Source organism: Toxotes jaculatrix, chromosome 8 (assembly GCF_017976425.1).
Source record: "Toxotes jaculatrix isolate fToxJac2 chromosome 8, fToxJac2.pri, whole genome shotgun sequence".
Lineage (NCBI taxonomy): Eukaryota > Metazoa > Chordata > Actinopteri > Toxotidae > Toxotes > Toxotes jaculatrix.
In genome coordinates this window covers 9,994,277-10,018,484 of record NC_054401.1, presented here as the reverse complement: position 1 = coordinate 10,018,484, position 24,208 = coordinate 9,994,277, and the positions used below count along the sequence as shown (strand labels likewise).

The following is a 24,208-nucleotide window of genomic DNA, read 5'->3' as shown; positions in this document are numbered from 1 at the left end:
CCGATGTACAAACTCACAGTCATATATATAAATGATCAAAACAGCTTTTATGATGAAGACAGTAAGCTACATCTCATTCTCAATAAGGCAGACTTACGTTCAGAAGAAATTTTATTCCACCAATCTGAGTTTATTAAAATGTCCTCATTGTATACTGTTGTACAACATTTTGCATGATCTCCATCAGCTCTCCTGCATGCAGGGGCACAATTTTCAATAGACATGCATCATAAAATCATCTATTCAGTATACACAAATAATAATACGTTCTCCAAAAATAAAATTTCTTGGAAAAAGATGCTTTCTCTTCCTAAAAACACCTGTCCATTGAATTAGTATCTTACACACAATGTTCTTTGTGATGTAGATGAGAGAGTTAATCCAGTGACAACATCTTTAATGTCTTTCAGGTAAACCTCAGCAGGTTATGCATTGCTCCACGGCAATATATTTTTCCACCAAGTTAAACGGGCAATGCTACACTGAGATGCATTCTTACAGCATTTCCATTTGGTTCACTGAATGCCCACTGTCCAATTTTCAGCAGTTTGAGGCAGACAACTGAGAGTCTTATCCTTTATAGTGGATCCAGGACATCCCTCAGTTTAGTTCCTCTCTTGAATGTCCTGCCTAAACAGCAGCTCTGGCAGTTGTGAGTTTGAGTGCATCCGATAGGTTGCGTTCTCGGACTTTGTTGTTGCTTATGGTTTCCAAATGGGACTCCGGCACCCATCCACGATGCCGATCAGACAGTCTGGTCCCCTCTACCCAATCTGTTAAAAAGAAAGTATCCAACACAAATAAACTTACTTATTCTGTGCAGCAGTTGAACAGTAGATAGGTGAATGGCAAGGAAATGATGGAAAAGGTAGTGTGATGATCTTACGGTCACTGCTTTGTTGGTGCACTAGAATGATGTCAGCTTTTTCTAAGGACAGCTCATCAGGCTGCTGTGCAACAAAAGACCGGATACACTGCATCTGTGGAAAATCTGCACAGGAAGGAGAAGAGGTCAAACCTACAGTCATAAATATCACTACAACAAATTCTGTGATGCTCAGAGAGTCAGTCTACTTTTGTAAGGCCCCTAAACACCTGCCACTGGAGTTGTAGGTTTCAGCAGTGAGGATCACTTCCGTGTTCAAAAAGCTGCAGTTCCTCGGCTGCTGCTGGGGGCTGGCTCCAGAAGTGAGCAATTCTCCATTGACCCCCATGTTAAAATAGCCAACTTTACAGCCTAAAAAACATATTTACAGCCTGGTTCTTACATAAATTAGGGCATGGTTACGTTGAGTGACATCCCTGTAGACAGGCACTGGCAGTTAGCTCTTTGCTAAAGCATCGGCTGGGCTAGAGGGCTACATCCAGAATCCTCCGGCTACCTCCAGCGGTTGACAGGGGCTGCAGTGTCCGTGTTTGTTTGCCAATGTTCGGATTGGTTTTTGTCATTTATCATTCATATTTGTACATAGAGTGTTTACGTCATGTAAGCATAGCTTCACCCAACGTCACCCAACCTGACTACATGTCTAACCAGTCAGAGGAATTGTGCAGGGCCTTTAACAACTCTATAAGGTCATGCATTCATAGAAACGAATTCAGAAAAACTCTCAAACTGAATTTCAGAATTCCAAATACATTCAAAAATTCTATTGTACAATTAGCAGCAAATAGTGAGACTCTAGTACAGTGCCACCCACTTATGTTACACTAAACCAAGAAGATTACTTTTTTCCAGCAGCTCCTAGGTAGTTAATTGCATTCACCTATTCCCTGATTAGATAGGCAGAGTGAAAACAAGCCAGGCTCTGTTTAAACATGTCTTGTATGGGGTTCCACATCTCACAGGTGTGCCACAAACTGCATTATACACTTACTGTATTATACACAATACACTTTGGAGCTTTCATAATAAAAATGAAATGCACTAGTGTGACACCAAGTCATTCAAAAAGTAACTGATTACTTGTAAATCCTCCTTTGTTAATCTTCAGCCTCTCACATCACTTGAATGGATTTTTTCTAAAAAAAAAAAATGCACTAGCACATAAAATGTACTCTTCATTCATCACAAGTGCTGTAGTGCATTGTAGGATTTGCTACTAGCACAGCAGAGCTCTGGAAGCTAATGGACATTTGGACTTGCCAAAGAAAAGCACAGGCTCAAATAATAATATTAATGATGACTGTGAAACACACAGATTCCCCAGTTTGTTATCCAGTGAGCCAGCATGCACAATACCAACCCTTGGCACTAAAACACTCCTGGCTTTGATTAAGTATTATGAAGTAATATATTATTTGTAGTAATTTAGTTACTAATTTGTTGACACTTCTTTCTGTCAAGTGGGGGATTTTGTAGCTTTCAGAAATTCCCCATATTTCCAACTCATAATTGCAACTCCTAGGTTGCCGTGAAGACTTGCTTTGCCACCTGCCCCTACATGTTTACTGCATGATATGTCGTAAATATGGATTTAGATCACCATGTTCTCTACCTGAACTATACATACTGTCTGTCTTTTTATTTATTTATTTTATTAATGTTAAGTGTTCATTTTAGTGTTCAGCACTTTGTAACGGGGATAAATAGTTTACCTTGAGCTGCAGAAAAATCTGTTTCAGGGTGTGGCTGGGATAGAGCAGACATCCAACGTAGCTTATCACTCCTGAAGGAATAAAGCAAAGACGTGTACACTTCTGCCATTTTTTCTACATTTGTGGTGTGACAGACAAAACAGACATTCCCTGCTACTGTGTCAGTCTCTTACTGTGTGTCAGTCCTCAGCAGCAGGGACCTTTGTGACATGTGCAGGCGGAATAGGTTCTTCTGTAAGGAGTGAAGTTTGACGCGGCAGTTCTCTACACGCAGGTCTGACGCAGGACAGTGGTCAGTTACTGTGAATCTTCCCCCTCTGGAAACAGCAGACAGCAAAAGCACAACAGAGAAATGAGATGGTGGAAGAAGAAAACTGTGATAACATTGAAGGGACAATGAAAGACTGCAGATATGAGGAAAACAGCACGTAGCATATAGTATACATGCTCTATCTATCTATCTGTGCCAGCTGGTGATGGATTATTCTGACATTACAAAACAACACATTTATTGACTCACTCTTTTTGTTGTGAAACCAGCAAGTAGTCATTGAATAGGTGAAAGTAAATGTTCTTCTCTGTGTCTTTAAGAGAGAAATCCATCAGTTCAGTGACCGGTCCTTCCCGCACCAACCTCCGAGACTGACTGATCAGAGGAAAAGTCTGTAAGACACACACACACACACACACACACACACACACACACACACCAAAAACAGGGAGACAAAAGACAATAACGTTAGCTTATCATTTATTTTGAGAGTGAAAGTTCATTTTTCACCAGTAGTTTGGCAGAATAATCTTAACTCAAGGTCCACTTTCTGGACGACTTTGTGACCATATCTTACGATCAGTTGTGTATTGATCATGTATAAGACCACCTAATATCACATAACTGTAGATCATTTGATGCCAAATGAGCCATCTCCATGATGGCTGAGTTAACTCCATCCGTTGATGAAGACCCTGGTGTAGTTGAAAGCTCCATAAAAAGCTTGCAAGTAGACCTTGAGATCATTTTGTGAAATTATTTATTTTGTTGTAGTTTTCATAAACATCACTACAAACAACCAAGAAATGTACTCATTAGTGCCAGAAATTATGATTGAAATCAATGTCATGATATTAAAACACTATTTTCTTATATTGGTTTTATTATATGGCACAAGTACGCAAAATCTAATGTACAATAATTCAGTTAATGTTCCGCACAAATAACTGTGTTCATGCGTTTGCATTATGTCAGATAAAACTCCACACATGCAATAAAAAACATCTGTATGTTATTTTGTTAAATTTAAATTATAGTGTGCTGGGAGAAAAATAATTTAGACAACATTTTGTAAAACAATAACATGATTTGGTCATATCATCACAACGTGATCCCACTGAATTTCTCCCTTTATCCCTGGTAGTCATTACTCACCCTGTGCTCTGACGTGAAGTCCACTTTAGCACTAAGAGAGACAAGGGACTCAATGCTTTTCATCTGAGAGATGCTATCGTTGCTTTCTTGAATCATCTACAGGAGAGATTAATGAAAGAAAAAACAGATTTGTTAGCAAGGAGTCCAAAACAGCCAGGATGTTTTACAGCAATATTAAAATGTTACTATCCTATGTTAATGTAGAGTGGATAGAGGCTCCTACTGTACCTTCTCCAGAAGTTTCAAAGCTTTGATGGCCTGCGTCGCCTCTGGAGTTCCTGGAATTGTTCTTTTCACAATGTTCTGGATAGAAAGAGTGTTTGCATGTCAAGGTTAGATAAAAAGCTACAGTGCTGAACATATTACAAACCATTAACTTTTACCATTTCAGAGAGCCTGCACTCACTCACATACCTGGACCAGCAGCTTTATTCTTGTGATCCTTTGGAAAGGAAGGACAAGGAAGGAACGAAGAGGAAGTCTCTGACAAACAGGACTCCTCTCTAATTTCTCCACAGTCCGTTTGAACCCTGAATTCTCATTCCTGAAAGAAAAATTGAATGGATCTATGAATCTGGATCTCTTACCAAGCCTCCAACGAAAATCATCTTTCAACAGATAAAACATAAAAGATGAGTGGATGGCTTACATGAGTCTCTGGTACGTAGCGTCCTGATAGGACTGGTTGGTGAGGTAGGGCACATAAACCTTTTTGAAGCGCTGACAATGTTGAGTGATGATATCACACACGGTGAAGTGTATGATGTCTGTTTCCACACGCTCCTCCAGCTTTGACAAAAAACTAAAACAAAACCATAAAGTGCTGGTTTCAGTTCGTTTCCCCCACAGATTTATGAAACTGTAACTCTAAATGATTTTGCCTGAGACATCTAAATGTATAAATACAGCGCTACCTCAAATGGATAAAGAACTTGCTCTAGTATATGTTTAACATCTCTAACCTGTGACTGACGGCACGCACTTCAGCCAGTCGGGAAAACAGCCAGTTACTATCTTGAGTGGTCAACAGCGCCCCCAGCTGTTTTGACTTGACAAAGTGTTCAACAACAATGTCCAAACTCCGGCAGTAGGAGGCTTCTGAGGTCACAACCTCAAATCTCACCTGAACGCAAAACAAAACGAAACGAAATTCATAAAAAAAGATTAACACTGAGCAAGACACAACTAGTAAATAAATTCTAGCCAATAATTATGGAGTTGTGTGTTCTCTAGAGGCCAGGGCACTTTGACAAGGTTGTGACTAAGAGATGAGCACAATTTCTCAAGAAATGGAAGTTCAGCACATGTCTGGTTTACAGTTTACCACTACCAGAGAAACACAACATGTTTATGCAATCACATCCTCTGGCAAGAAACACTCCTCTGCCAATAAAAAACGGATCAACAGAATGGTTATTCTGGGATGTGGCAAGCCAGAATATTTTGTGTGATCTTAATAGTTTGAGGTGTGAAGTAATAACAGCAAGAAGCTGATTCATGTACGTCATGTCATTTCCCAAAAGTCACTATCCAATGAAACATTTGAGAAGCCGCCCAAAGCAGTCCGTGCCCATGAAAGTGGTGAAATTTACTTTGAAAATCTCAAACAATGCATTTCACATTCATGAGATAAGTAAAGCCGCAGGGAACATGAAAGATAAAAATTACACAGGATTCTCCTGAATTTCACCTATGCAGGAATGTTGTGCTGGTAACTTTCCAGTAAATGAAGTGCAAACCCTCACATTAAGAAATTCTCACATTGCTTAATCTTTACTGTAGATAAAAGAAACATACCGTTTTAGTTGTTCTAATCTAAATTTCCAATCTAATCAAAATTAAATCCATTGAACCCACTGAAGGAAGTAAACTCTAATCATGCACTTAAACACCCAGATTATCCTGAATGTCACCGAGTCATGAATTTTGTACCAATTACTTTCCAAAGAAGAACAAACTCCAGATTTCTTCAAGCAAAGTAAAAAGTACTGTGTGGAGGTTTGCACTTCATTCACTGCAAAGTTACTGGCACAACATTCCTGCCTCAGTGAAATTCAGGGGGATCAGAAGCTTTCATACATGTCGTATGAAGCATTTTATGTCATCAAATGCTAACTAGACTTTCATATGTGCAGTAAGACAGCGTGATACCTCCTGCAGTCGCCTCTGGTCCTCTGTGAGCTCCTCCAGCTCAGCACTGTTCCTGACCCCCGGCAGGTCCCGCCACAGTGTGGCCGACTGCGTCAGTGAGATGGACAGACGTGGAGAGGAAGGCCTGCGTTCACTCTTGGGGGGCTCAGGAAGAGGCAAGCTTTTGACACTGGTGATGGAGCCAGAGTGGTACAAGGAGTGAGGGTGTGGGACAAGAGGCAGGGGAGGCAGAGGTCTGCGGGCAGGAGGAGGTGAGGGAGCAGGAGAGGGGTCATTGTCCTCGCACACAGACAGGACATCGGAGCGAGACTGGCGCAGAATCTCAAAGTTCTGCGCTGCCTCACTGTACTGTTGGTAGAGCTGGGCAGCATCTGGGAGAAGGAGAGGAAGTGAAACCGACAAAGAAAGACAGAGAAGAGGGAGAAAGAAAAAAGATTGAAAAATACAGGAAGCAAAGGAAAGAACACAGACAGAGACAGGAACAGTGTTAGCCAAGAGGAGCTGTTTGCATTTGACATTCCTTTTACACATACTTGTTGGAATGCAAAATTCAGAGCAGCAGCTGTTTTCCCCTCAAGTTAGGAGATACGAATACTTGCAGAAACCTGTCTGTGGCTTGCACAGGCAGACACACACACACGCAAACACATGCCTGTGCCATTTCTCCCAATATCCATGTGAATCATAGGTTCAGTGAACTACTGCCATTTTAGTTGTTTAAAAGTAAATTTTTAAAGAATGTGAGCCAACAGTAAACTGCACGTAGATTTCCTTTCATTTGTGTGTGTCATTTAAATTCAGCAGCCAGCATGTGCAGAGTAAGAGATAAACGGTTAGTGGGGTTGTTTTCAAACAGATGAATCACGTACATTAAGGGGAAATGCTCAACTGCGTCATGTTTTTCCTGGCCACAGACAAAAAAGATATGATCTGAAGACACGTCACTATAGTCTGCACAGCCCTCTTCTAAGAAATCAGTCTTAAGATTCATTCTGAAACAAAACTGATGTGATTTTTTAAAAAAATGATTAAAATTAATTAAACCCGTAAAAGAATTTGTATGCAATAATACATTTTAAAACAGCCATGAATGAAGATGATATGCTTCATTTGTCCCTTAAGCGTTCACTTATTGATTTTAAGGTACATGTCCTGAATTAAACCAAAGTAAAGGAGGAGCAGAGATACTCACTGAAAATCTTTGACTTCCTTTTGTGTCTTTCAATGGTGTCCAAAACATTCCTACAGTGCCAAGAAAGAGTCGCAACAACAATTTATTTATAACCAAATCTGTCAAAACCGTTGTTTTTAATGTGGAACACTTGCATTAAATGTGCATAGGACTGTATTAAGTGATTCAAATTTTTTATGACCTTCCTGACACTACAGAACTATAGCATTGTCCATGCAAGAGCTAAACTCAGTTTTTAATATTAAGGAAAGAAAAGCCATATTTAAATATGTGAAACAATTGTAATTCAGCATGTATCACAATAACATTTATCATGTTGTGTGATGGTTTCACTCACCTCAGCTCCACTTCTCCCCAGCTTTTACTCCGATCATCCTCATCATCTGGAATGAAGAAGTATTCGTTCGTGGAAACATTGCACAAAAGCATACCTCTTAGTGCGTTATACTCAAAACAAATTTACTACAAACTACAGAGACAGTTTGAATGAATAAAGAAATGAATGGAAAAAAAACAAATGAAAAAAAGGTAATAAATAAATAAATAAAATAAATAATGGTTAGTTAAGCTATGAACCCTGCTACAAAAAGCATTAAAGAACAGATTAGTGTTTCCAAAACTTGTGCTTCTCATGATATGTCTAAAAGCAGGATCAACCGAAGCCTTTTAGCTCATGCTCTCCCCACCTCCCCTTATCTCCTCCCACTACCTGTAACCACAACACTGTGACGCAGATTCCAGTTTAAAGGTAGTATGTGTTCACATCATTTTACTGATAGCATCTACCAGCAGACGTCTGCCGTAGATGTTTAGTTCTGTGACTGATTTAACAGCAAAATGAGGTAAGAAACTATCAGACTGCCAAACAGAGGATGTGACTAGAAGACGACAAAGAAGAGAAACACCCAAATTCATTTGACGGTTATTTCCTCTATCAGTTACCAAATCTAGAACACGTCAATTTGATTAAATGATTAAAATAATCTGCAATGCTGATGGATGATGACCTAGACAGAAACTAAAAATGAAAGTCAAAGTAGAGGTGGATTAATTATGTCATTGTTGAAAATATCATGACTGATTTGAGCAGATAACCAGCGTTTCCATCCCCAATCTTCTGTCTTTACCTGATGTAGAGAATATTCTGGTTCTGCGATCCCTTCCAACACCTTCATCTTCTTCCACTTCTACAAGCTCTCCATTTCTTCTTTCAGTGGGTTTACGGATTCCCCTCCTTCGTATTCGAGCCTCGGGACCCAAATCTCGGAAACTGCAGGTGCTCGTTAGAGTCCGTCCTCTTATTTGCCTCTCTGCCTCCACCTTTTCTTCTCTGCTTTCCACTTCAACTCTTTCACCTACTCTCGTCTCTCCCACCTCTACTGCTGTACCCCTGTCCTCAAGCTCCCCTCCCTGCCTTTCTTCTTCACTGTCAAACATTCTGTCTTCCTCCTCCTGGCTCTTACCCTCTCTGGAGGGGGTGAGGAGGTCAGAAGCAGATTCATAATTAAGGATGGGGCAGCTGTTAGGCTTGTACAGTGTGTTACTCACAGATAAATACATCTCCACTTCTTTCGTTCGACTTTCTTCTTTTTCTCTTTCTGATAACGTAGCCTCATTGCCTCCCTCTTGAGATATTTTCACCTCTATATCTGCCTTTTCTAACACAGCGTGACCAGAAGGTTCAGTCTTGTCCATACTGCAATCCTCCTTCCCTTTTGTGTCTAAAGTTGTGTCAGCATGAGTGTGTGTAGGTGTGTCACCATGCATAGCTGTGAACTGGTCAGCATGCATGTCAGCGTGGCTCTGCCCCATACCTCTCAATTCCTCCACTTCCAGTGGCTCTTCCTCCTCTAGCCCTGGCTCGGCGTGCTGTTCGTTCCTCGTCAACATAACAACAGGAATCTCTCCAGTCGCTTGTGAGACCTCCTCCTGCTGTTTGTTGTCCTTGATCGCTGTCTCAGACTGGCTGACCACTTGATTTCCTTGTTCTTCTGAGTTGGGTTCATCCACAGTCTGTTCCTCCGAATGTCCCAGGATCTCTCGAACCACACTTTTGGCCCATTTGAGGTGGGGGGCTTGGGAATGCCGCTTTGGCTCCTCAGACATGCTCCATGCCCCACTCATTCGGATTCGAATGGCCTCCACCTCTTCCGGACTCATTGCTCCAGTGTTTATTCCATCCAAGATGGGTTGAATTTGTTCAAAATTGGCCTGAGAACAAACATTAGCATAGGGATTACTCGGGACCGGAGAAATTTGCTCCCTGCCTCTTTCGGCCAGATCTTTGTTTTTCTCTCTCCATTCTATGAGGAGTCTTTCAGTCTGTGAATCTCTTTTAATCTGCCCTATTTCAGCATAAGGGTGCTCCATTTTGCTCCTCATTTCCTCTCCAGTTATTGTGTCTTGAAGCTCTGAAGATGCTCTGTATCTGACATCCACTTCAGTTGTTTGTGCGACGATCCTCTCCTCCCTTGGTGTCTCATGCATACTCTTGCCTTCTGTGCCCTGGTTGTTGACGATCTGGTATTCATCATCTATAATCAGTGTCGGGTGCTGGTCATCCTGAGATGGCTGTGTGATGTCATCGCTGCAGTGATGACACTTTTCTAAATTTGGGTTGTCTTTTTCCACACCTCCCATCTGATCAACTTGTGACGGTGATATATCGCTTGGTTTTGATCGGGGCAACGTTTGTCCGATCACACAGAAGACGTACTGTGGCTGCTTTTCCGTTCCCTGTTCCTCCTCATCAACTGCCTCCTCCTTCCCCATTGTACATTCCTCTTCCTTCTCCTCGTCTCCCTCACACCCCTTGAAGGGTGAGGAGCCGTCATATGCAACTCCACCTTCCCAGGACTCCTGACAGTCCTCAAACTCCTCATCTTCATCTTCCTCTTTCTCATCGTCTTCGTCCGCGCCGCTGGACAGGGTCACAAAGCCGTCCTCTCCCGACAGCATACTGTCTCTCTCTTGTTTCCACCCTGATTCACTTCCTTCTTTCTCGGAGCGGGCAAGATTATTGCTCCCACCCTCTTCCTCTTTGTCACTCTCCTCTGTGTTATCTGTCATGTTCTCTCCCTCTGCATCCCTCTTCCAGCTGCCATCTATCCAACCATTGCTGTCAGACAGATATTCCTTCCCTCCCTTATCTGTCTCTCTCCAGACCTCCCCTACCTCCTCGCCATCCACACTTATACCCTCTGTCTCCCTCTCTATGTCTCCCCTGTACTCATTTCTCCCTGCAGGTCTTTGTCTGTAACCGCTTTGGTCCAAGTGCCTCTCATCTGGTTCCTCTTTTACCCTTCGCCCCTCTCCCCCCCACACTGCTTGTGACTTCATTGTCCTCTCTTCTTCTTTCCTCCTCTCTTTCCGCCTTGTGTGTCTCTCTCTGCTTACAGATTCTTCTTTACTATTCTTACCCCTTTGTGGTTCTAACCACATCCTTCTGTTCTCTGCGACGCTGCCTGTCATTTCTCCTCGATCTCTCTCTTGTCTTTCACTTATTTCTGTTGCCCTTTGACGTCTTTCAGCAGCTCTCTCTGGATCTCTCTGATCTTCCACATCTCTTTCGCTCTCAATAGTGCTGTCTCTCCCAGATTCCCTCTCTTCGTAACTGTCTCTACTTCTTCTATATCTTGTCTCACTGTCCATGTCACTGCTCCATTCCCCGCTGCTCTGGGATTGTGGTGGCACCCTAGGGGCCGTCTTGTTCATGGATCGGCTGCTTCTGCCTGTTGTATTATCCCACCTAGAATCAGCCTCTCTTTCCTTTCTTTCCCTGTCTTTCCTCTGCTTGTACTCTCTGTATCGGTCATCTTCTCTCCTCTCATCTGACCGTCCTCTGTCATCCCTCAAATCTCTCCCACTTTCCTTCCATCTCTCTCCCCCCCGGTCTGCCTCCCTTGCTGCTCTCCTGTCAACCTCTCTGTACCTGTCCCTGTCTTTCTCCACTCCTCTCCTCCTGGATCTGTCCACTTCTCGTTCTCTGTCCCTGTCTCTGTATCTCTGCCGGTCTTCTTCCCTGTATCCCTGTCTATTTTGATCTCTCTCCCTTGCTCTTTTGCCCTTGTTGTCCCCCTCACTTCTGCTGTGTTGATATATCAACTCCTCCCTCTCCCTGTCCCTCACTCTTTCCCTCCTGAACTCTCTCTCATCACTGTCTCCTTCACTTCTGGTGTCCCTCTTTCTCTCTCTCCTCTGCACCTCTTCCCTCTCCCTCCTATCTGAGTAGATGTCTCTGTCCTTTCGCATGAGCGGGGAAGGCATCCTGAACTCCCTGTCTCCCACGTTATGTTTTGGCTTTTCTCTTTTTCTTGTTGCATCTCTTTCTCTTCTGTCCCGTGGATCACACACTTCTCTTCCTCTGTCTTGAAAACCAGCATCAAACTCTGCCCTGCTTTGGATCTCATCTCTTTCCCTTTCTCTGTACCTTTCTCTCTGCCAGGCCTTCTCTCTTTCTCTCTCCCAGTCATCTGTCTCTGTTCGCCTTGGCCTCTCTCTCTGCGTCCTTTCTCCTTTTTCTTCATCAATCTCAGTGTTGGATATCATTCTGCCACTACCACGTTCTGCACTGCTTTTTCTCATTCTGGGAAATGTGTCACCTTTCTTCATCCCCCTTTCCACCTCTTTCTCAGGGTCCCTCTCTACATTCGACAGTGGCCGTCCGTTTCTGCTTCTGTCGTCTTCTTGCCTCCTTTCTCTCTCTCTCCACTCCCTCTCTCCCTCTCTCATCCTGGGTGCAGGAGCTCTTTCATAGTATCTCTCCCGTGAATCCATATCTTTATATCTTGCTTTGTCTCTCATTTTCTCCATTTCTCTTTCCCTCCTCCAGTCTTCCTCTCGATTGTTGACTCTCTCTCGCTCCGACTGGGCAGTCATAACTGGCCTGGGACTTGGATCCCGGGAGATTTTTCCACCTGGCTGAAGCTTGCGGTCAGATGTGTTTATGTTAGATAAAGTGTCGAAGAGGGTGCAGCTGGGCCTTTTGGTCCCCATTGTAGCATAATATGGAGAACCTAGAAGACAGTAACACTCATTGGTTTAGAAATGGGGCAATAACACTCAAGCCATTCTCAGAAACACATCACCCATATGCAGGAGGCTCTACAAACTTACATATTTAGTTTAATTTCACAGAGCTGAATATGAATTGCCTGGAAAACTACTTTATATTCCACTAATGCTACTGCTACCACTGAAACGTTATGATCTCTGCAACTATTCAGTTGAGTATTCACTCTGTTATTCTGTTAATTTAATTTTTCAAGTAAATTGAATAGCTACAGTTGCAATTCCAAGCCATTTGATTCTTTGCCCTAAATCAACTTATGTAGTAAATTTACAGTAGAATAGAAAGAAGCAGACTAGAGAAAAGAGAAGTTCACACCCTCTTAGTGCTGTTTAAGAATTCAGCACAGACCTGCAAAGCACAGCATACCAAAAGAAGTCTTTCAGAAAGCAAAGGCCTGTGACACATAGGCAAGGCATGTAACATGTAAACTAGAGCAAAGCCAGATCTAAATGTTTGATCAGACAAGAAGCAATCTACAGAAGTGTTCATCTGAAATCTGTAAAAAAAATAGTAAAGCCTCTCACCTGAATGTGGTATCCTGGGGAGATCAAGTCTCCCCCTCTCCAGTCCAGCTCAGCTCAGAAGCATGGGATTGCACAACACATAAGAATTCATGCCATGTATTCGCATTGCCTAGATGACATAACAAACTGCCTCCGTTTTTCAAATAAATCTGAAATGCCTTTGTCTTTTTCTCTCACTACTTTAACTCTTGCGAAAAACTTAATGTTTACGCCTGAGCTCTCTTTGCTTTTCCCTCTTGCTGCCTCTCTCTCAGTCTCTCTCCACCTCCCCTCCTCCCTCAAATTCCCAAACAAGTCTCAACAGATTGACACTTATCTTTCCCCTCTGCCTTCTCTCTGTCTTGTCCCCTCAGTCGCTGTTGTTGAGAGAGAGATCTCCCATAAATCAAAGAAAAGTTTGAGGAGTCTGTCCACTACTTCAGTCCTTCAGTCCCTCCCCTTCACCTCCGACAGAACCGCCTGTGTGGACCCCCCTGGCAAAAAAAAAGGTACACAACTCTCTCCTCTCTCCTGCCCCATTCTTCTCTCACGAAACACAGGAAGTACACCTCCTTGGTGTGTCTCTCTTGGAGCAGCAATTGGTTGATATGGCGCAGCCGGGTGTGTCTGAACAACACAGCCAGGTAAGGTAAGAGCTACAAGGAAGAGTGGGGGGAGGGGAGAGGACTGAAAGCACACACTGGAGGAGAGCTCACTGAAGCTTATAAAACCCTCCCTACATTGAGAGGTAGTAAAGAGGGGAAAGAAAGGGAAACACAAACTGTTTTTTAAAACCAAGATTAAGCAATCACAGAGGAGGAAACCAAGGGAGGGGCAATACAGTGGTGATCTGTGAATGATTTTCTTTAACAATGAGTGCTTTACTGCGTTGATTGACGACTGAGGAGACCTTAGATGAAAGATTTGCAGGACTTTGACTCCATGTTATTAGCATTACTGAATAAAGACAATAAGAACTAACTATGAACACTTCCCTGTTTACTTTTTTCATGGTTTCGTTGCTCCCCATTAATACTTCCCAGGTTTTTCTTCACCTTTACCTTCACTTGAACTGCATACTTCCCTATTTATATTTGAATACATTTTGATGAGAGACTTTATAATTCAGATTAATGTATTTTACAGTTTTACATCTCATCTGCCAGTTTATTAGATACACCTACCTAAATCTAATGGAGTCTAATAAAACAATAAAAGTAAATAAATCCTTGGTTGATTCAATTTTATGATCATGATGTTTGTTGTTGCTGGAGGTTTTATTAGGTCTACGTAATAGACTTGCTTCTGAGTGTATGTGGCTACTCATTACGTAAAGGGATATTGTGACATTTTGGGAAACACAGTCATTTGCTGTCTTGCTGAGAGCTAGATGAGAAAGCTGATAGCACTCTCGTGTCTGTACAATGAAGCTACTGCCAGCAGCCAGTTAGTGTGATATAAAGCCTAAAAACAGGAGGAAACAGATAGTCTGGTTATCCGAAGGTAACAAAATCTGCCTATCGGCATCTCTAATGCTCATTTTGTTTCCTTTGGACAGAGCCAGGCTAGCTGTTTCCCCCTGTTTGCAAACTTTATGCTAAAGAACTGTAAGTAAGCAACTCCTGGCTGTAGTTTCATATTTACTGTACATACCATGCAGATATGAGAGCAGTATCAGTTATCTCACCTGAGCAAGGAAGCAAATGAGCATATTTTCCAAAACTATTCTTTTAAAGGAGGAGCTGCCATTTACACTCAGTTGCTAGTCTTCCAGGTGAACCCAACTAAAACTAATTACTCCCTAACTAATAGTGGGTAGATGAATTTTAAAAAAAATTTAAAATCCTCTCAGAATAACATAAAACAAGCACCACAAACAACTGTCTTAAAGACTTTGATATAAGATAATCTGTATTGTATATACGGATATTGATAAACCGTATATACAAAGATAACAATTGTAGAAGATGTACTGCATAAATGCATATCATACATAGACTTAGAGACTAGCAGGAAATGTGCCATTATCACGTCATCGCGATAATGAGACTAAAAAAATAGTAAGAAATGTAATAAAATACAAAACAATTATAGCAATAGTTTAAAAATCTGGTATATTCTTATCTTTGTCTTGGTGCTACTTAAGAGTCTAATGGGGGAAGAGATGGATGACAATGTGAGGTTTTTAGATTTGTCTGCCTGTGAGGAGGAGCTCATACACTGAGTGGATATTGTATGTTGGATCAGACAGAAGATTGTATACTTTTAAAGGCCAGCTGTTGGAGGAACAGATGTTCTTGTCTCCCAACGATCTTCATGCAGATGCGTACCATACAAAATAACTGCAGTTATAACCAGTTCTGGTGGTGTTTGTTTCCTCATTAACAATTAGTTGGTTAAGGTCACAACACTTCACAAACCTCAGAGTGGTATGCAGAAGGGACCGGTATCTGTGTGCAGCAAACTGAGGACTGTACTATATCTGAAAATTTAAAGAAGTAGCTGTTGGGGTGGGTTCATGTGCAGTTATTTATGTCCAGTATGAACAAAGCAGGTGAGCTGACACAGCCTTGTGGAGCGCCTGTACTGGTCCACCTGACCACAGAGAGTGACTTGTTGGCTCTGACCTGCTGTGTTGTTTTGGTCAGGAGAGAGAGATACCAACAAGTAATGAGAGGATTTACATCCACATCCTTCGGTTTCTGAACTAGCAAGCTGGGTTGGAGTGAATTAAAAGCTAATCTAAATACTACAAATAAAATGCGTGCATGGGCTTTGGTCTTTTCAAGGTGCTTACTAACACAGTCAGTGATATATATCACTCTGCTACCTGCTAACACTCTGCTACCTATTAAGCTTAGAGATTACAAGCTTTTCAAAAGTCATTGTCTTTTTTCAGATTCTCATCCTTTGCTGGGGCTGTAGCCTAACCACGGTCATGTTATGCATGAAATTTCTTTAAATGTGTTGCATTTTTCCTTCCTGTGCACCAAGTGGACTACAATTTGCAAATGTTATGCTATCTCTATAGGAATTATTCTTCCAGAAAAATAGGAATTTAATTTCTGTTGTGACTGGGAAGCTAATAATCATGGCAAAAGTATTTGGGTTAAAAAAAAATGTATCTGTTAACTGAAGTTCAAACTAAACTTCTCAGTTATATTTTTCAATAGTTTCCTCATGTAGAGGACTGTTGTGTTAAATAGGAATAATTTGTTTAAAAAAAAAAAGCCAAATACAATGTTAGTGCTCACTAAAACCACAGCAAATAGACACATGGGCTACTGAGTAACTGTTTATGATCTTTAATCCTATCATTTTAAACTGTTCTTTTAGGTTTATGCAAATGATGTTATGAGTAGAAGAATGGGGCACTGTTTCAGGCAAATCAGTCTGATCAAACACTAAACAGGTTAAACTTTGTCTTGTATTTAAATTCACAGTGATAAGCTGGAAGGATACAGTACAAACTGCTGAAGAGAAAACAAATTGTGTGTATAGTCGTGTTGCAGCACTTGAAAAATGCTTATTCAACTGAAACAGTATACTGGATAAACTGGTGCACGAATGTGCTTTTATTCTGAAAGCATTAGGCTTTTTATGGGCCAAAATATTTATAACACACTAACATTTAATTTCTACCAAAGCTAAATATTTTCAACAATTTATACACTTTATGAACCAACATATTTAAAGAACATGGTAATACATACCTCTACCCTAACACCATAATTTGACTTCTTGAATAGGTGATTGCATATTATCATGCAGTTTCAGTGACAAAATGCACTCAGTTGCCAGGTAATTTGATACACAAAAATAAAACTAATGCAGTGGAAGAACACAGCCTGAGATTCTAATGTTTTGTTTTTGTTCAAAAGCGTTTTAGAGCGGTGTTGAATCAGCTTTATGGTCATTTCGGAGGCTGCAGTTTACTATGGCTTAGTTGCCATTAAGGAAGGAGGAAATTAAATCACAAGAGTATAATGTCAAGAATAAACCCAAGACTTATTTCCATTGTGGTCCTTGTTGTAAAGAAAGTAAAGTTAAAAAACTTCATGTTACTAGGTGACATCATTACTGACAACTTACACTTGTACTATGACCATAAGCCATTTTTTCCCTTCTTTTTAAAATTAGTTTGTCATTTGTAGTTTATGTCATCCTTTAATTGTACTGCATTATACTGAGCAGGAATGATGTTACGGTGTAATTACAATATACTCCACAAACGAACCAAAATGAACATAAAGTTGAATCAGCACTTCTCTAAAAAACTGAATACAACTTTTTTTTAAAGGTAAGCTGTACAGAATGGTTGTTGTTAGACTGCAGTCATTTTAGTTGGTGGAAACCGAGTGTATGTAAATGCATTTTGTTTTTTAAAAAAAGAGATGGGGCGGCTCCCACACTCTCCCAACCCAGCCACCCTCCTGAGTTGTGCCGCCCCCCATGTGATGCCGCCCCGGGCGGCTGCCCGGTTCGCCCATGCCAAAAACCGTCACTGCCATGAAGTCGACAGGCTGCCATTTTCTCTTACATTAAAATTGGGTATTTTTGTACAGTGTTCTTCCTTTCGCGCGCTGTTGAACAGACACGGAGCAAAGACACCCCCTCTTTTTCTTCCAGTAATATCGAATTGTGCAGATCCCAGGTCAGCTGATTCGCATGTGTGGATTCAGCCGCAGCTCATTGGTCGCGCCTCATTTGGACGGTCACATGCGCGCGCGTGTGTCAGTTTGTGTTTAGTTTCACTTCCGCACTCCGCTACCGTCTGTAGCCTGTTAGCCTCTTGGGTGTCCATCTCTCCCATTTTGAGGAAAAAAAAAGCACGTTTATTATCCAGGACTGGAAAGCGAGCAGCTAACGACGTTCATATTTATAACCCCTGACTACATTCAGATACACTATTTTATCTGCATAACAAAGCAGTAGCTTTCTTGCTGATAAAGTCAACCAGGAAGCGACGTTAGCGCGAGGAAGCTCACTACATCATCAACTGGCTGCATTTTTAAACATCTGTTCGCTTGTATGCTTAACTGTAACTAACAGAGGAGCTTTCCCCACTCATTAACAGCAGGAGAAGTCATGAAGGTAGGTGCACAGTGAAGCTAAAAGTTTGCCTTTGACAAGCTTTTCAGAGGGTTGTTTTAAACTGTTTCCTCTGGAAAACTTACTGTCTCACGGGAGGAGGAACAGACATCTTACATGCACATGCTGCATATTTGGTTTCACAACTTTACCTTCAGTAACACGATCAGCTTACACGGGTTCGTATTCTGCTTTTCTGCCTTTATATATCGTAGCCCACACTTAAAATAGCGTTTCCAAGAGATGTCCATGTATGTTCTTCCTAGTTATTTGGGTGATTTTTTTTTCAGGAAGCGTTTAACGAGCACGAGTTGCTTTTAGTCAGTAGCAGGTCTGCAGCCATGAGTTTATTAGTCAAATAGTCGATAGAAATTAATCAGCAGCTACTGGTGCACCGATTAATCTGTATTTTTTTCTATAAATCCATTATATTTTCCAGAGTCAAAGGTGATATATTCAGATTCCTTGTTATGTTTGACCAACAATGTAAAACCCAAAGTTATTAAGTTTAACATCATATTTGAGATATATGACAGAAACACAGCCAATTATCACATTTGAGGAGCTGGGACCAGCAGATATTTGGCATCTTTTAAATTACTGAAACGATGAACCTTATATCAAAATAGTTTCCTATTAATTTAACTACTTGATTAAGCAACTATTGATGAACACATTGTCATCTTGTCCAACTCTAATTACAAATGAATAGAAAGTAATTCTATTACAAAATTGCCTTCCTGACAATAAATTACAGTCTCTCTTAAAAAAAACAGTGTGTAAATAACTGTTTTATTGTAACATCTGTTCCAGGTGCTCATGTGTCCCAGTGGAAGGCTTTTCCTGGTCTGGACTCTGGCGGTTCAGCTGGTCCTGTGTGGGAGTGGGGTGTACGGCTCTGACGACATCAAAAACTGTAAACTGTTCTTTGACTCTCCCTCTGAAAAAAAAGCCCTCAGTCGACTAGAGCCCCTCACCCATAAGAAGTAAGAGATGACTTAGTTGTGTACCTGCATATTCAGTGTCAGCGATACAATGCTAGCTTTATTCATTTTTTTTTACTGGGATTTGTTCTCATGTTAACAGCTTTACAGCACAGACCAAGAATAAAGAAGAGAGTTACACGTACTACTTCCAGTTGTGTGGGGATGCAGGGGGTGTTCCAGGAGCTGGGGTTATTCAAGTGGACAGCAAGGAAACAGGGAAGAAACCAACTGTGATTGGCATGTATAATGCAACACAAGTCATTGGAGGAAGTAAGTCTCTGCAAATATAAAGATTTTACCACAATTTAGCCTTTTTTTTGTCTCAGGCAGAATGTCTTACATGACACATTTGCAGAATGTGATGGAATACTAACTATCCTAAATGGGGATTTTAGATCACAGAATTGCATTTTGAAACTAACTGTAAGCATAAAAACCTGAAGCCTAGGAGCTGAAATAACTCTTGACATTGGACCAAACCTTTCATGTGGTGCTTTAGTTCAGTACTGTAGCTGTTGTGATGTTTTCCTGTCCTTCCAGGTGACTGGGTGATGTTGATCTACAGAAATGGCGACCCATATGATGCCCACTGTTCCAAGGAAATGAGGAAAGCCATTGTTATGATCTCTTGCAACAGGAATACAGACATGGTAAAAGAAATGCAGATTGCTTTTAGATCACCAGATTTGAGAAACAAAACCACTGGGCGTTTAGAAAAAAACAAAAAAAACAACTAGGGGTGGTGTGTTGCTTCAGGTACTGGTGTGAAGATAAAATTTTATCAGATGTCAGAATCACTGCACTGGCATTCATGATACAGAATTTTAAAAGTAAAAACAATCTATCATGTCCTCTGATCACATCTTAAACTGGCCAACAGGAGCATGTTAAATCTTAAATGTGAATCTGTAAAATCTGAATGAGGAAAAACTTTTTTTTCTGGAGCCCTCTGTGCTGGCTCTCCTGCAGTGGTCTCACTGAAATAACTAAGGGGGCTGCATTTTTTCCACACAGTGCTCATTTAAGTCTGAACACAGCGTAATGCTTTTTGCATATGTTGCTTTGTCTTGCACCCTGTCTCCTGCTTTAAATTTGTGTTACCTTTTATTTACCTTTGTCTCTTTCTGTCTCACTCCCAGGGCAAGCTGCAGGTGGTTCTGGAGGACAGGAATAGGGAGCATGACTGTTTCTACCTGTTTGAACTGGACTCCAGTGCGGTGTGCCCAGCTCTTCAGTCCAAGCTCAGCACTGGCTCCATATTACTCATCATGTGCGTAAAGACTGTAATGACACAAAAACCTTTAATGTTGGAGAAAATATTATAAAATACTATAAAGGATCAGTGATCATAAGTGCTCTCTTCATTTAGTGGGGTCTGTCTTCTGGCTGTTTACCTCATTGGAGGTTTCCTCTACCAGCGGCTGATTGTTGGAGCCAAAGGGATGGAACAGCTCCCCAATTATGCCTTCTGGGTGGAAGTTGGCAACCTTTCAGCAGTAAGCCTGATCCACTTGATAAATAACAATAGTAAAAGCAGAGGCTCATGTGTTTTTTCGTTGTTGTTTTTTTTTTAGATTTATTTGAGATTCAACAAACTTTACCTTACCTTACAGGATGGGTGTGACTTTGTGTGCCGATCACGAAATCGTGAGGAATCCCCAGCTTACAGAGGAGTGGCTCAAGAATCTGTAGAGGACGAGCCAGAAGAGAGAGATGACCACTTACTACCTATGTGACCTTAATATGACAGAAATGGGACAGAAATTTTCACTGTGTCACAGTTTACTCTTTCACAGGATAGATGAAATTGCTGCTAGACACAAGTCTGCTTTCGTTTGCTGGTTTAGGTCAGGACCTGTTCACACTTCGTTCATATTCAGACTTGTGCTTAGAGCAACCACAGGTGCTCTGCTTGTCACTTAAGAGGGCATGTTACTCATCGGGCTGACAGGCTTATAGTCACTCTAAACCATGCATTGCTTGATGTTTGATGTCAGACAAATGAGCAATTCATCCAAAGTTGCAAAGTAACAGTAAAGAGTAACTCTTCTTACAGGGAACACAAACAGGAGAGGTCAAGTTGTTGGATTTCTGCCTAATCTAAACTTAATGACATTTTGCCCATCTTTTTCTGCTTGGCTAAGTATTGATGTTGTTTGATATATGTGCAGGCTGCAGCAAGCTCTCTTTCCTTTGGTGCTTGTTGTGCACTGACAGTTGCCGGTCACAAAACACACAAGTGCTTTTGCTTGTGTAATCTGGCTTTAAACAGTTTGTGTTTTGTTTTGAAAGTAGAGAAAGTAGAGTAATATGAGAATGTAAAGGTTTAATTTGAAGTACTGCGACTATGCTTACAGCAATGCTACACAAATGGAAATCATGGCAAGAAACATGTGGAATGAATTAGATATTTAGTTGGGTATTCCCCCCCCACATTATAGGGACAAGATTCTACATCAGTGTTAATATCCCCTTAAAATTATTTGTATTGTCATCTTCCTGACTGAAATCTGAGCTTGACAGTTGTTAATCCTCCTCTTAAACATTTGTCAGATGAGCAATGCCATTAAATTCCTTTGCTAAACCTGCCTTATTAATGCTACTTTCCAGTTAAAGGCAATTAGAAGGGATTTATATATGAATTTTGCTATTCATAATTTTGATTTCCAAAAGTATGGTATATATGTAGAATATGTACTTGTATTTTTTGTAGAATAAATTAACATTCACTACAAAAGATCAATGTTCAATCACAGAACTATTTAATAATGAGTATTATAGTGGGCAAACTCTGATCTGTCTGCCTGCATGATAAAACATGCAGGCCCCAAACACCAGATACACTGCGAGGTACATACACCAACCTTATAGTCTGTAGACACATATTTGACCAAATACTCAGGCCGCTTTGTGTCTGATATATTACTTCTTTTCTAAGATACGTAGAGTGGCAACAAAAGCACTTAATCTAAAGTAATTCTCTTGTATCAAAAAAATATATCTGTAAAAATGTTATAGTTCTGAGGACATTGATAATGAGGTTTGTGATATTTGCTGCTAGACACAAATCTATTCTAATTACTAATGCTGCTAAGGATTAATGCAGGCTTTTTGAACTTGATGGAAAAACTCATGGTAGGAAGTGTAGGCACTATATTACTGTCAGCATGAGCACTTCTGTTTGTTTCTATCATTTGCTTTTTGTGTTTATTAATGTTGACATTTCTTTGCTTAGTTCAGTGAATTATCTCCTGAATTATGATCTGGTGGGAATGGTTTATTCTGTGGTTGTAGTAAACTGAACATCCTCTAGACTGATATAATTGCTTGTTTGGTTCCAGGATAACTTCAAGTCACACACCTTTTTGATTTCTGATTGCATTAAAAATAAAAATCTGAAACAATTTATGCCCATTGTAGTGAGGAACTCATAACACTAAAGTCCACTCACCTTTGAAGACTTAATGGACTGAAAAAAGTTTTAATAACACCATTACATGCACACCAAATTTTATTGGTAATTTATATTTAAATTAACTTTAAGATCATCTTTGATAATGCTTGAACACTATTGTTGACCGTGGACCTCTTCTTGGCAGATGTTTCAGGGGACAGCATCAGCTTTACCAGGTTCCCTGATCAATGGTTCTTAAACCAAGACTGAAAACACAACTTTTCCAAGAAATCTTACTAAGTAAGTAACATGACTGGGAAACAGAAACACAGATATGAACAATGGGAACTGTATATTACCCTCTCCACTTAGGACACTCTTAAAATTTTACATAATCTCAAATATTATCATGAAATATTTGCAGAAAAATCTTTTTTGTATTTCACAAGATGTGGCTGCATCAGACAGACACAAACAAAACAAATGATTTCTTTTGTTTATTGCTATCAAGAGAAAAATAGCCAAACTAAGTAGTTACATTCCTTGTTTTAGCCATTTTTGATCTGAGGAACTTTCAAATGTGCTGGCTTCATATAGACACAAAGCACCCTAACAAAAATTGTCTTCAGTAAAAAGAATGATCTTCATTAGAGGGTCAGTGGTACCACAATACTCAAAATTTCTTAAGTATTTTTATGGAGCTAATCAATTTTAAGTTTTTAATGGCTGATTTTAGGATTGGTTTAGTATTGTGGCTCTGACTGTACAAAAACAAATTGCACTTGGAAACTCAAGCGTGATTGTTAATGCAATATATCACAAATGCATGGGGTGTCCGAAAACTTTTTCCACCACTGGAGCTGAAATTATTGACAATTATGGTCTCATACAGTTTAAACATTTTTCATCTCCACTAGTAATTTTGCCGGAGTAGTGTCTTATCAAAGACCCAGCTTACCTCTGACAGTACATTCACATCTGGGTTTCAGGTGCACATATTTCAATAAAAGATCAAACTTTTGGCATGATTCTTCACACTGCCTCCTCATTATCCTCTATCGCCACCTAATGAGCCCCAGTGTGTACTGTTCAACCTGTAAAAACATCTTTACAGAGAAAAAAAACATTTCGTCTCACCTATTGAAAACCTGTGTACCTTTAACTACTGACATCATTCAAAACAGAGTGCTTTCATTTAAATTGTGATGGAGAGCCGCACTATGCGACTTTACCAACATCATTGGTAATTTCCCCAGGAGGGATCAATAAAGTAATTAAAATTAAAAATTAAAAAGAAAATTAAAAAATCTTTCCATCACTTACTGGGATGGAATGATGTCGTGATTTGCCACTGTTAATATATGAATGTGTCCGCAGTTGCTGCACTATTGCCAAAATTTTAATAGCGCAAATAGTTGTTTTTGTCCTTATTTAATTAAGGACAAATTACTCCAGTTTTTTTGACCACAGACTCAGTGAAAGCACCAAAATGTGAAAATGACAGAACGATAGCAGTATTGATCAAACTAAAAAAGAAAAAGGGGTACAGCACATGTGTGTAATATTTGTACTTTAAAAAATTGGGGCCACTTTAAATACCATTTAAAAATTCTGGGTTAGGACAAATGTATTCTGTCATCTTGGTTGAATTAACTGCAACCTATTTCATGAATTTTCTTAATGTTGGAAAAAAAATATTTCAAGCTGGTCCAAACTGAGAATTTGCCGTTGTTGATATCAGAGAACTCATTAGTGTGTGAAGACAGTGGATAGTGGCACAAAGGTGCTGTACATAG

General features: G+C 40.5%; 2 protein-coding genes across 3 annotated transcripts; one reads left to right on the top strand and one right to left on the bottom strand.

Annotated features, from left to right (window-relative positions):
- Positions 1-109: 109 nt before the first annotated feature.
- On the bottom strand, positions 110-13,555 carry arhgef5 (Rho guanine nucleotide exchange factor (GEF) 5). Of its 2 annotated transcripts, none has more exons than XM_041044148.1 (15): positions 12,963-13,555; positions 8,495-12,382; positions 7,705-7,750; positions 7,368-7,417; positions 6,176-6,546; positions 4,987-5,147; positions 4,674-4,826; positions 4,439-4,568; positions 4,253-4,327; positions 4,025-4,120; positions 3,119-3,261; positions 2,772-2,915; positions 2,599-2,669; positions 887-991; positions 110-773 (listed from the first exon to the last, which is right to left on the bottom strand). In XM_041044148.1, exons 2-15 carry the CDS (start codon positions 12,360-12,362, stop codon positions 631-633), a joined length of 5,556 nt encoding a protein of 1,851 aa, XP_040900082.1. In that variant the 5' UTR covers positions 12,363-12,382; positions 12,963-13,555; the 3' UTR covers positions 110-630. The 2 variants fall into 2 exon arrangements, with proteins under 2 accessions (XP_040900082.1, XP_040900083.1); XM_041044149.1 differs by having other exon boundaries at positions 9,182-12,382; positions 12,963-13,552.
- A 4,131-nt stretch (positions 13,556-17,686) lies between these two features.
- On the top strand, positions 17,687-22,422 carry m6pr (mannose-6-phosphate receptor (cation dependent)). The gene is made up of 7 exons (XM_041044299.1): positions 17,687-18,035; positions 18,846-19,018; positions 19,119-19,288; positions 19,559-19,668; positions 20,158-20,288; positions 20,388-20,514; positions 20,632-22,422. The coding sequence occupies exons 1-7, from the start codon at positions 18,030-18,032 to the stop codon at positions 20,752-20,754; spliced, it is 840 nt and encodes a 279-aa protein (XP_040900233.1). The 5' UTR covers positions 17,687-18,029; the 3' UTR covers positions 20,755-22,422.
- The last annotated feature ends 1,786 nt before the right edge of the window (positions 22,423-24,208 follow it).

Coding starts and splice junctions, on each gene's coding strand:
- arhgef5 (XM_041044148.1), bottom strand. CDS start 12,362: ATGGGGACCAAAAGGCCCAGCTGCACCCTCTTCGACACTTTATCTAAC. Junction 3,262..4,024: donor ACTTCACGTCAGAGCACAGG/GTGAGTAATGAC, acceptor TGTGTCTTACAG/ACTTTTCCTCTGATCAGTCA. Junction 2,916..3,118: donor CTGGTTTCACAACAAAAAGA/GTGAGTCAATAA, acceptor TGCTGTTTCCAG/AGGGGGAAGATTCACAGTAA.
- m6pr (XM_041044299.1), top strand. Junction 19,019..19,118: donor GAGCCCCTCACCCATAAGAA/GTAAGAGATGAC, acceptor TCATGTTAACAG/CTTTACAGCACAGACCAAGA. Junction 19,289..19,558: donor AACACAAGTCATTGGAGGAA/GTAAGTCTCTGC, acceptor CTGTCCTTCCAG/GTGACTGGGTGATGTTGATC.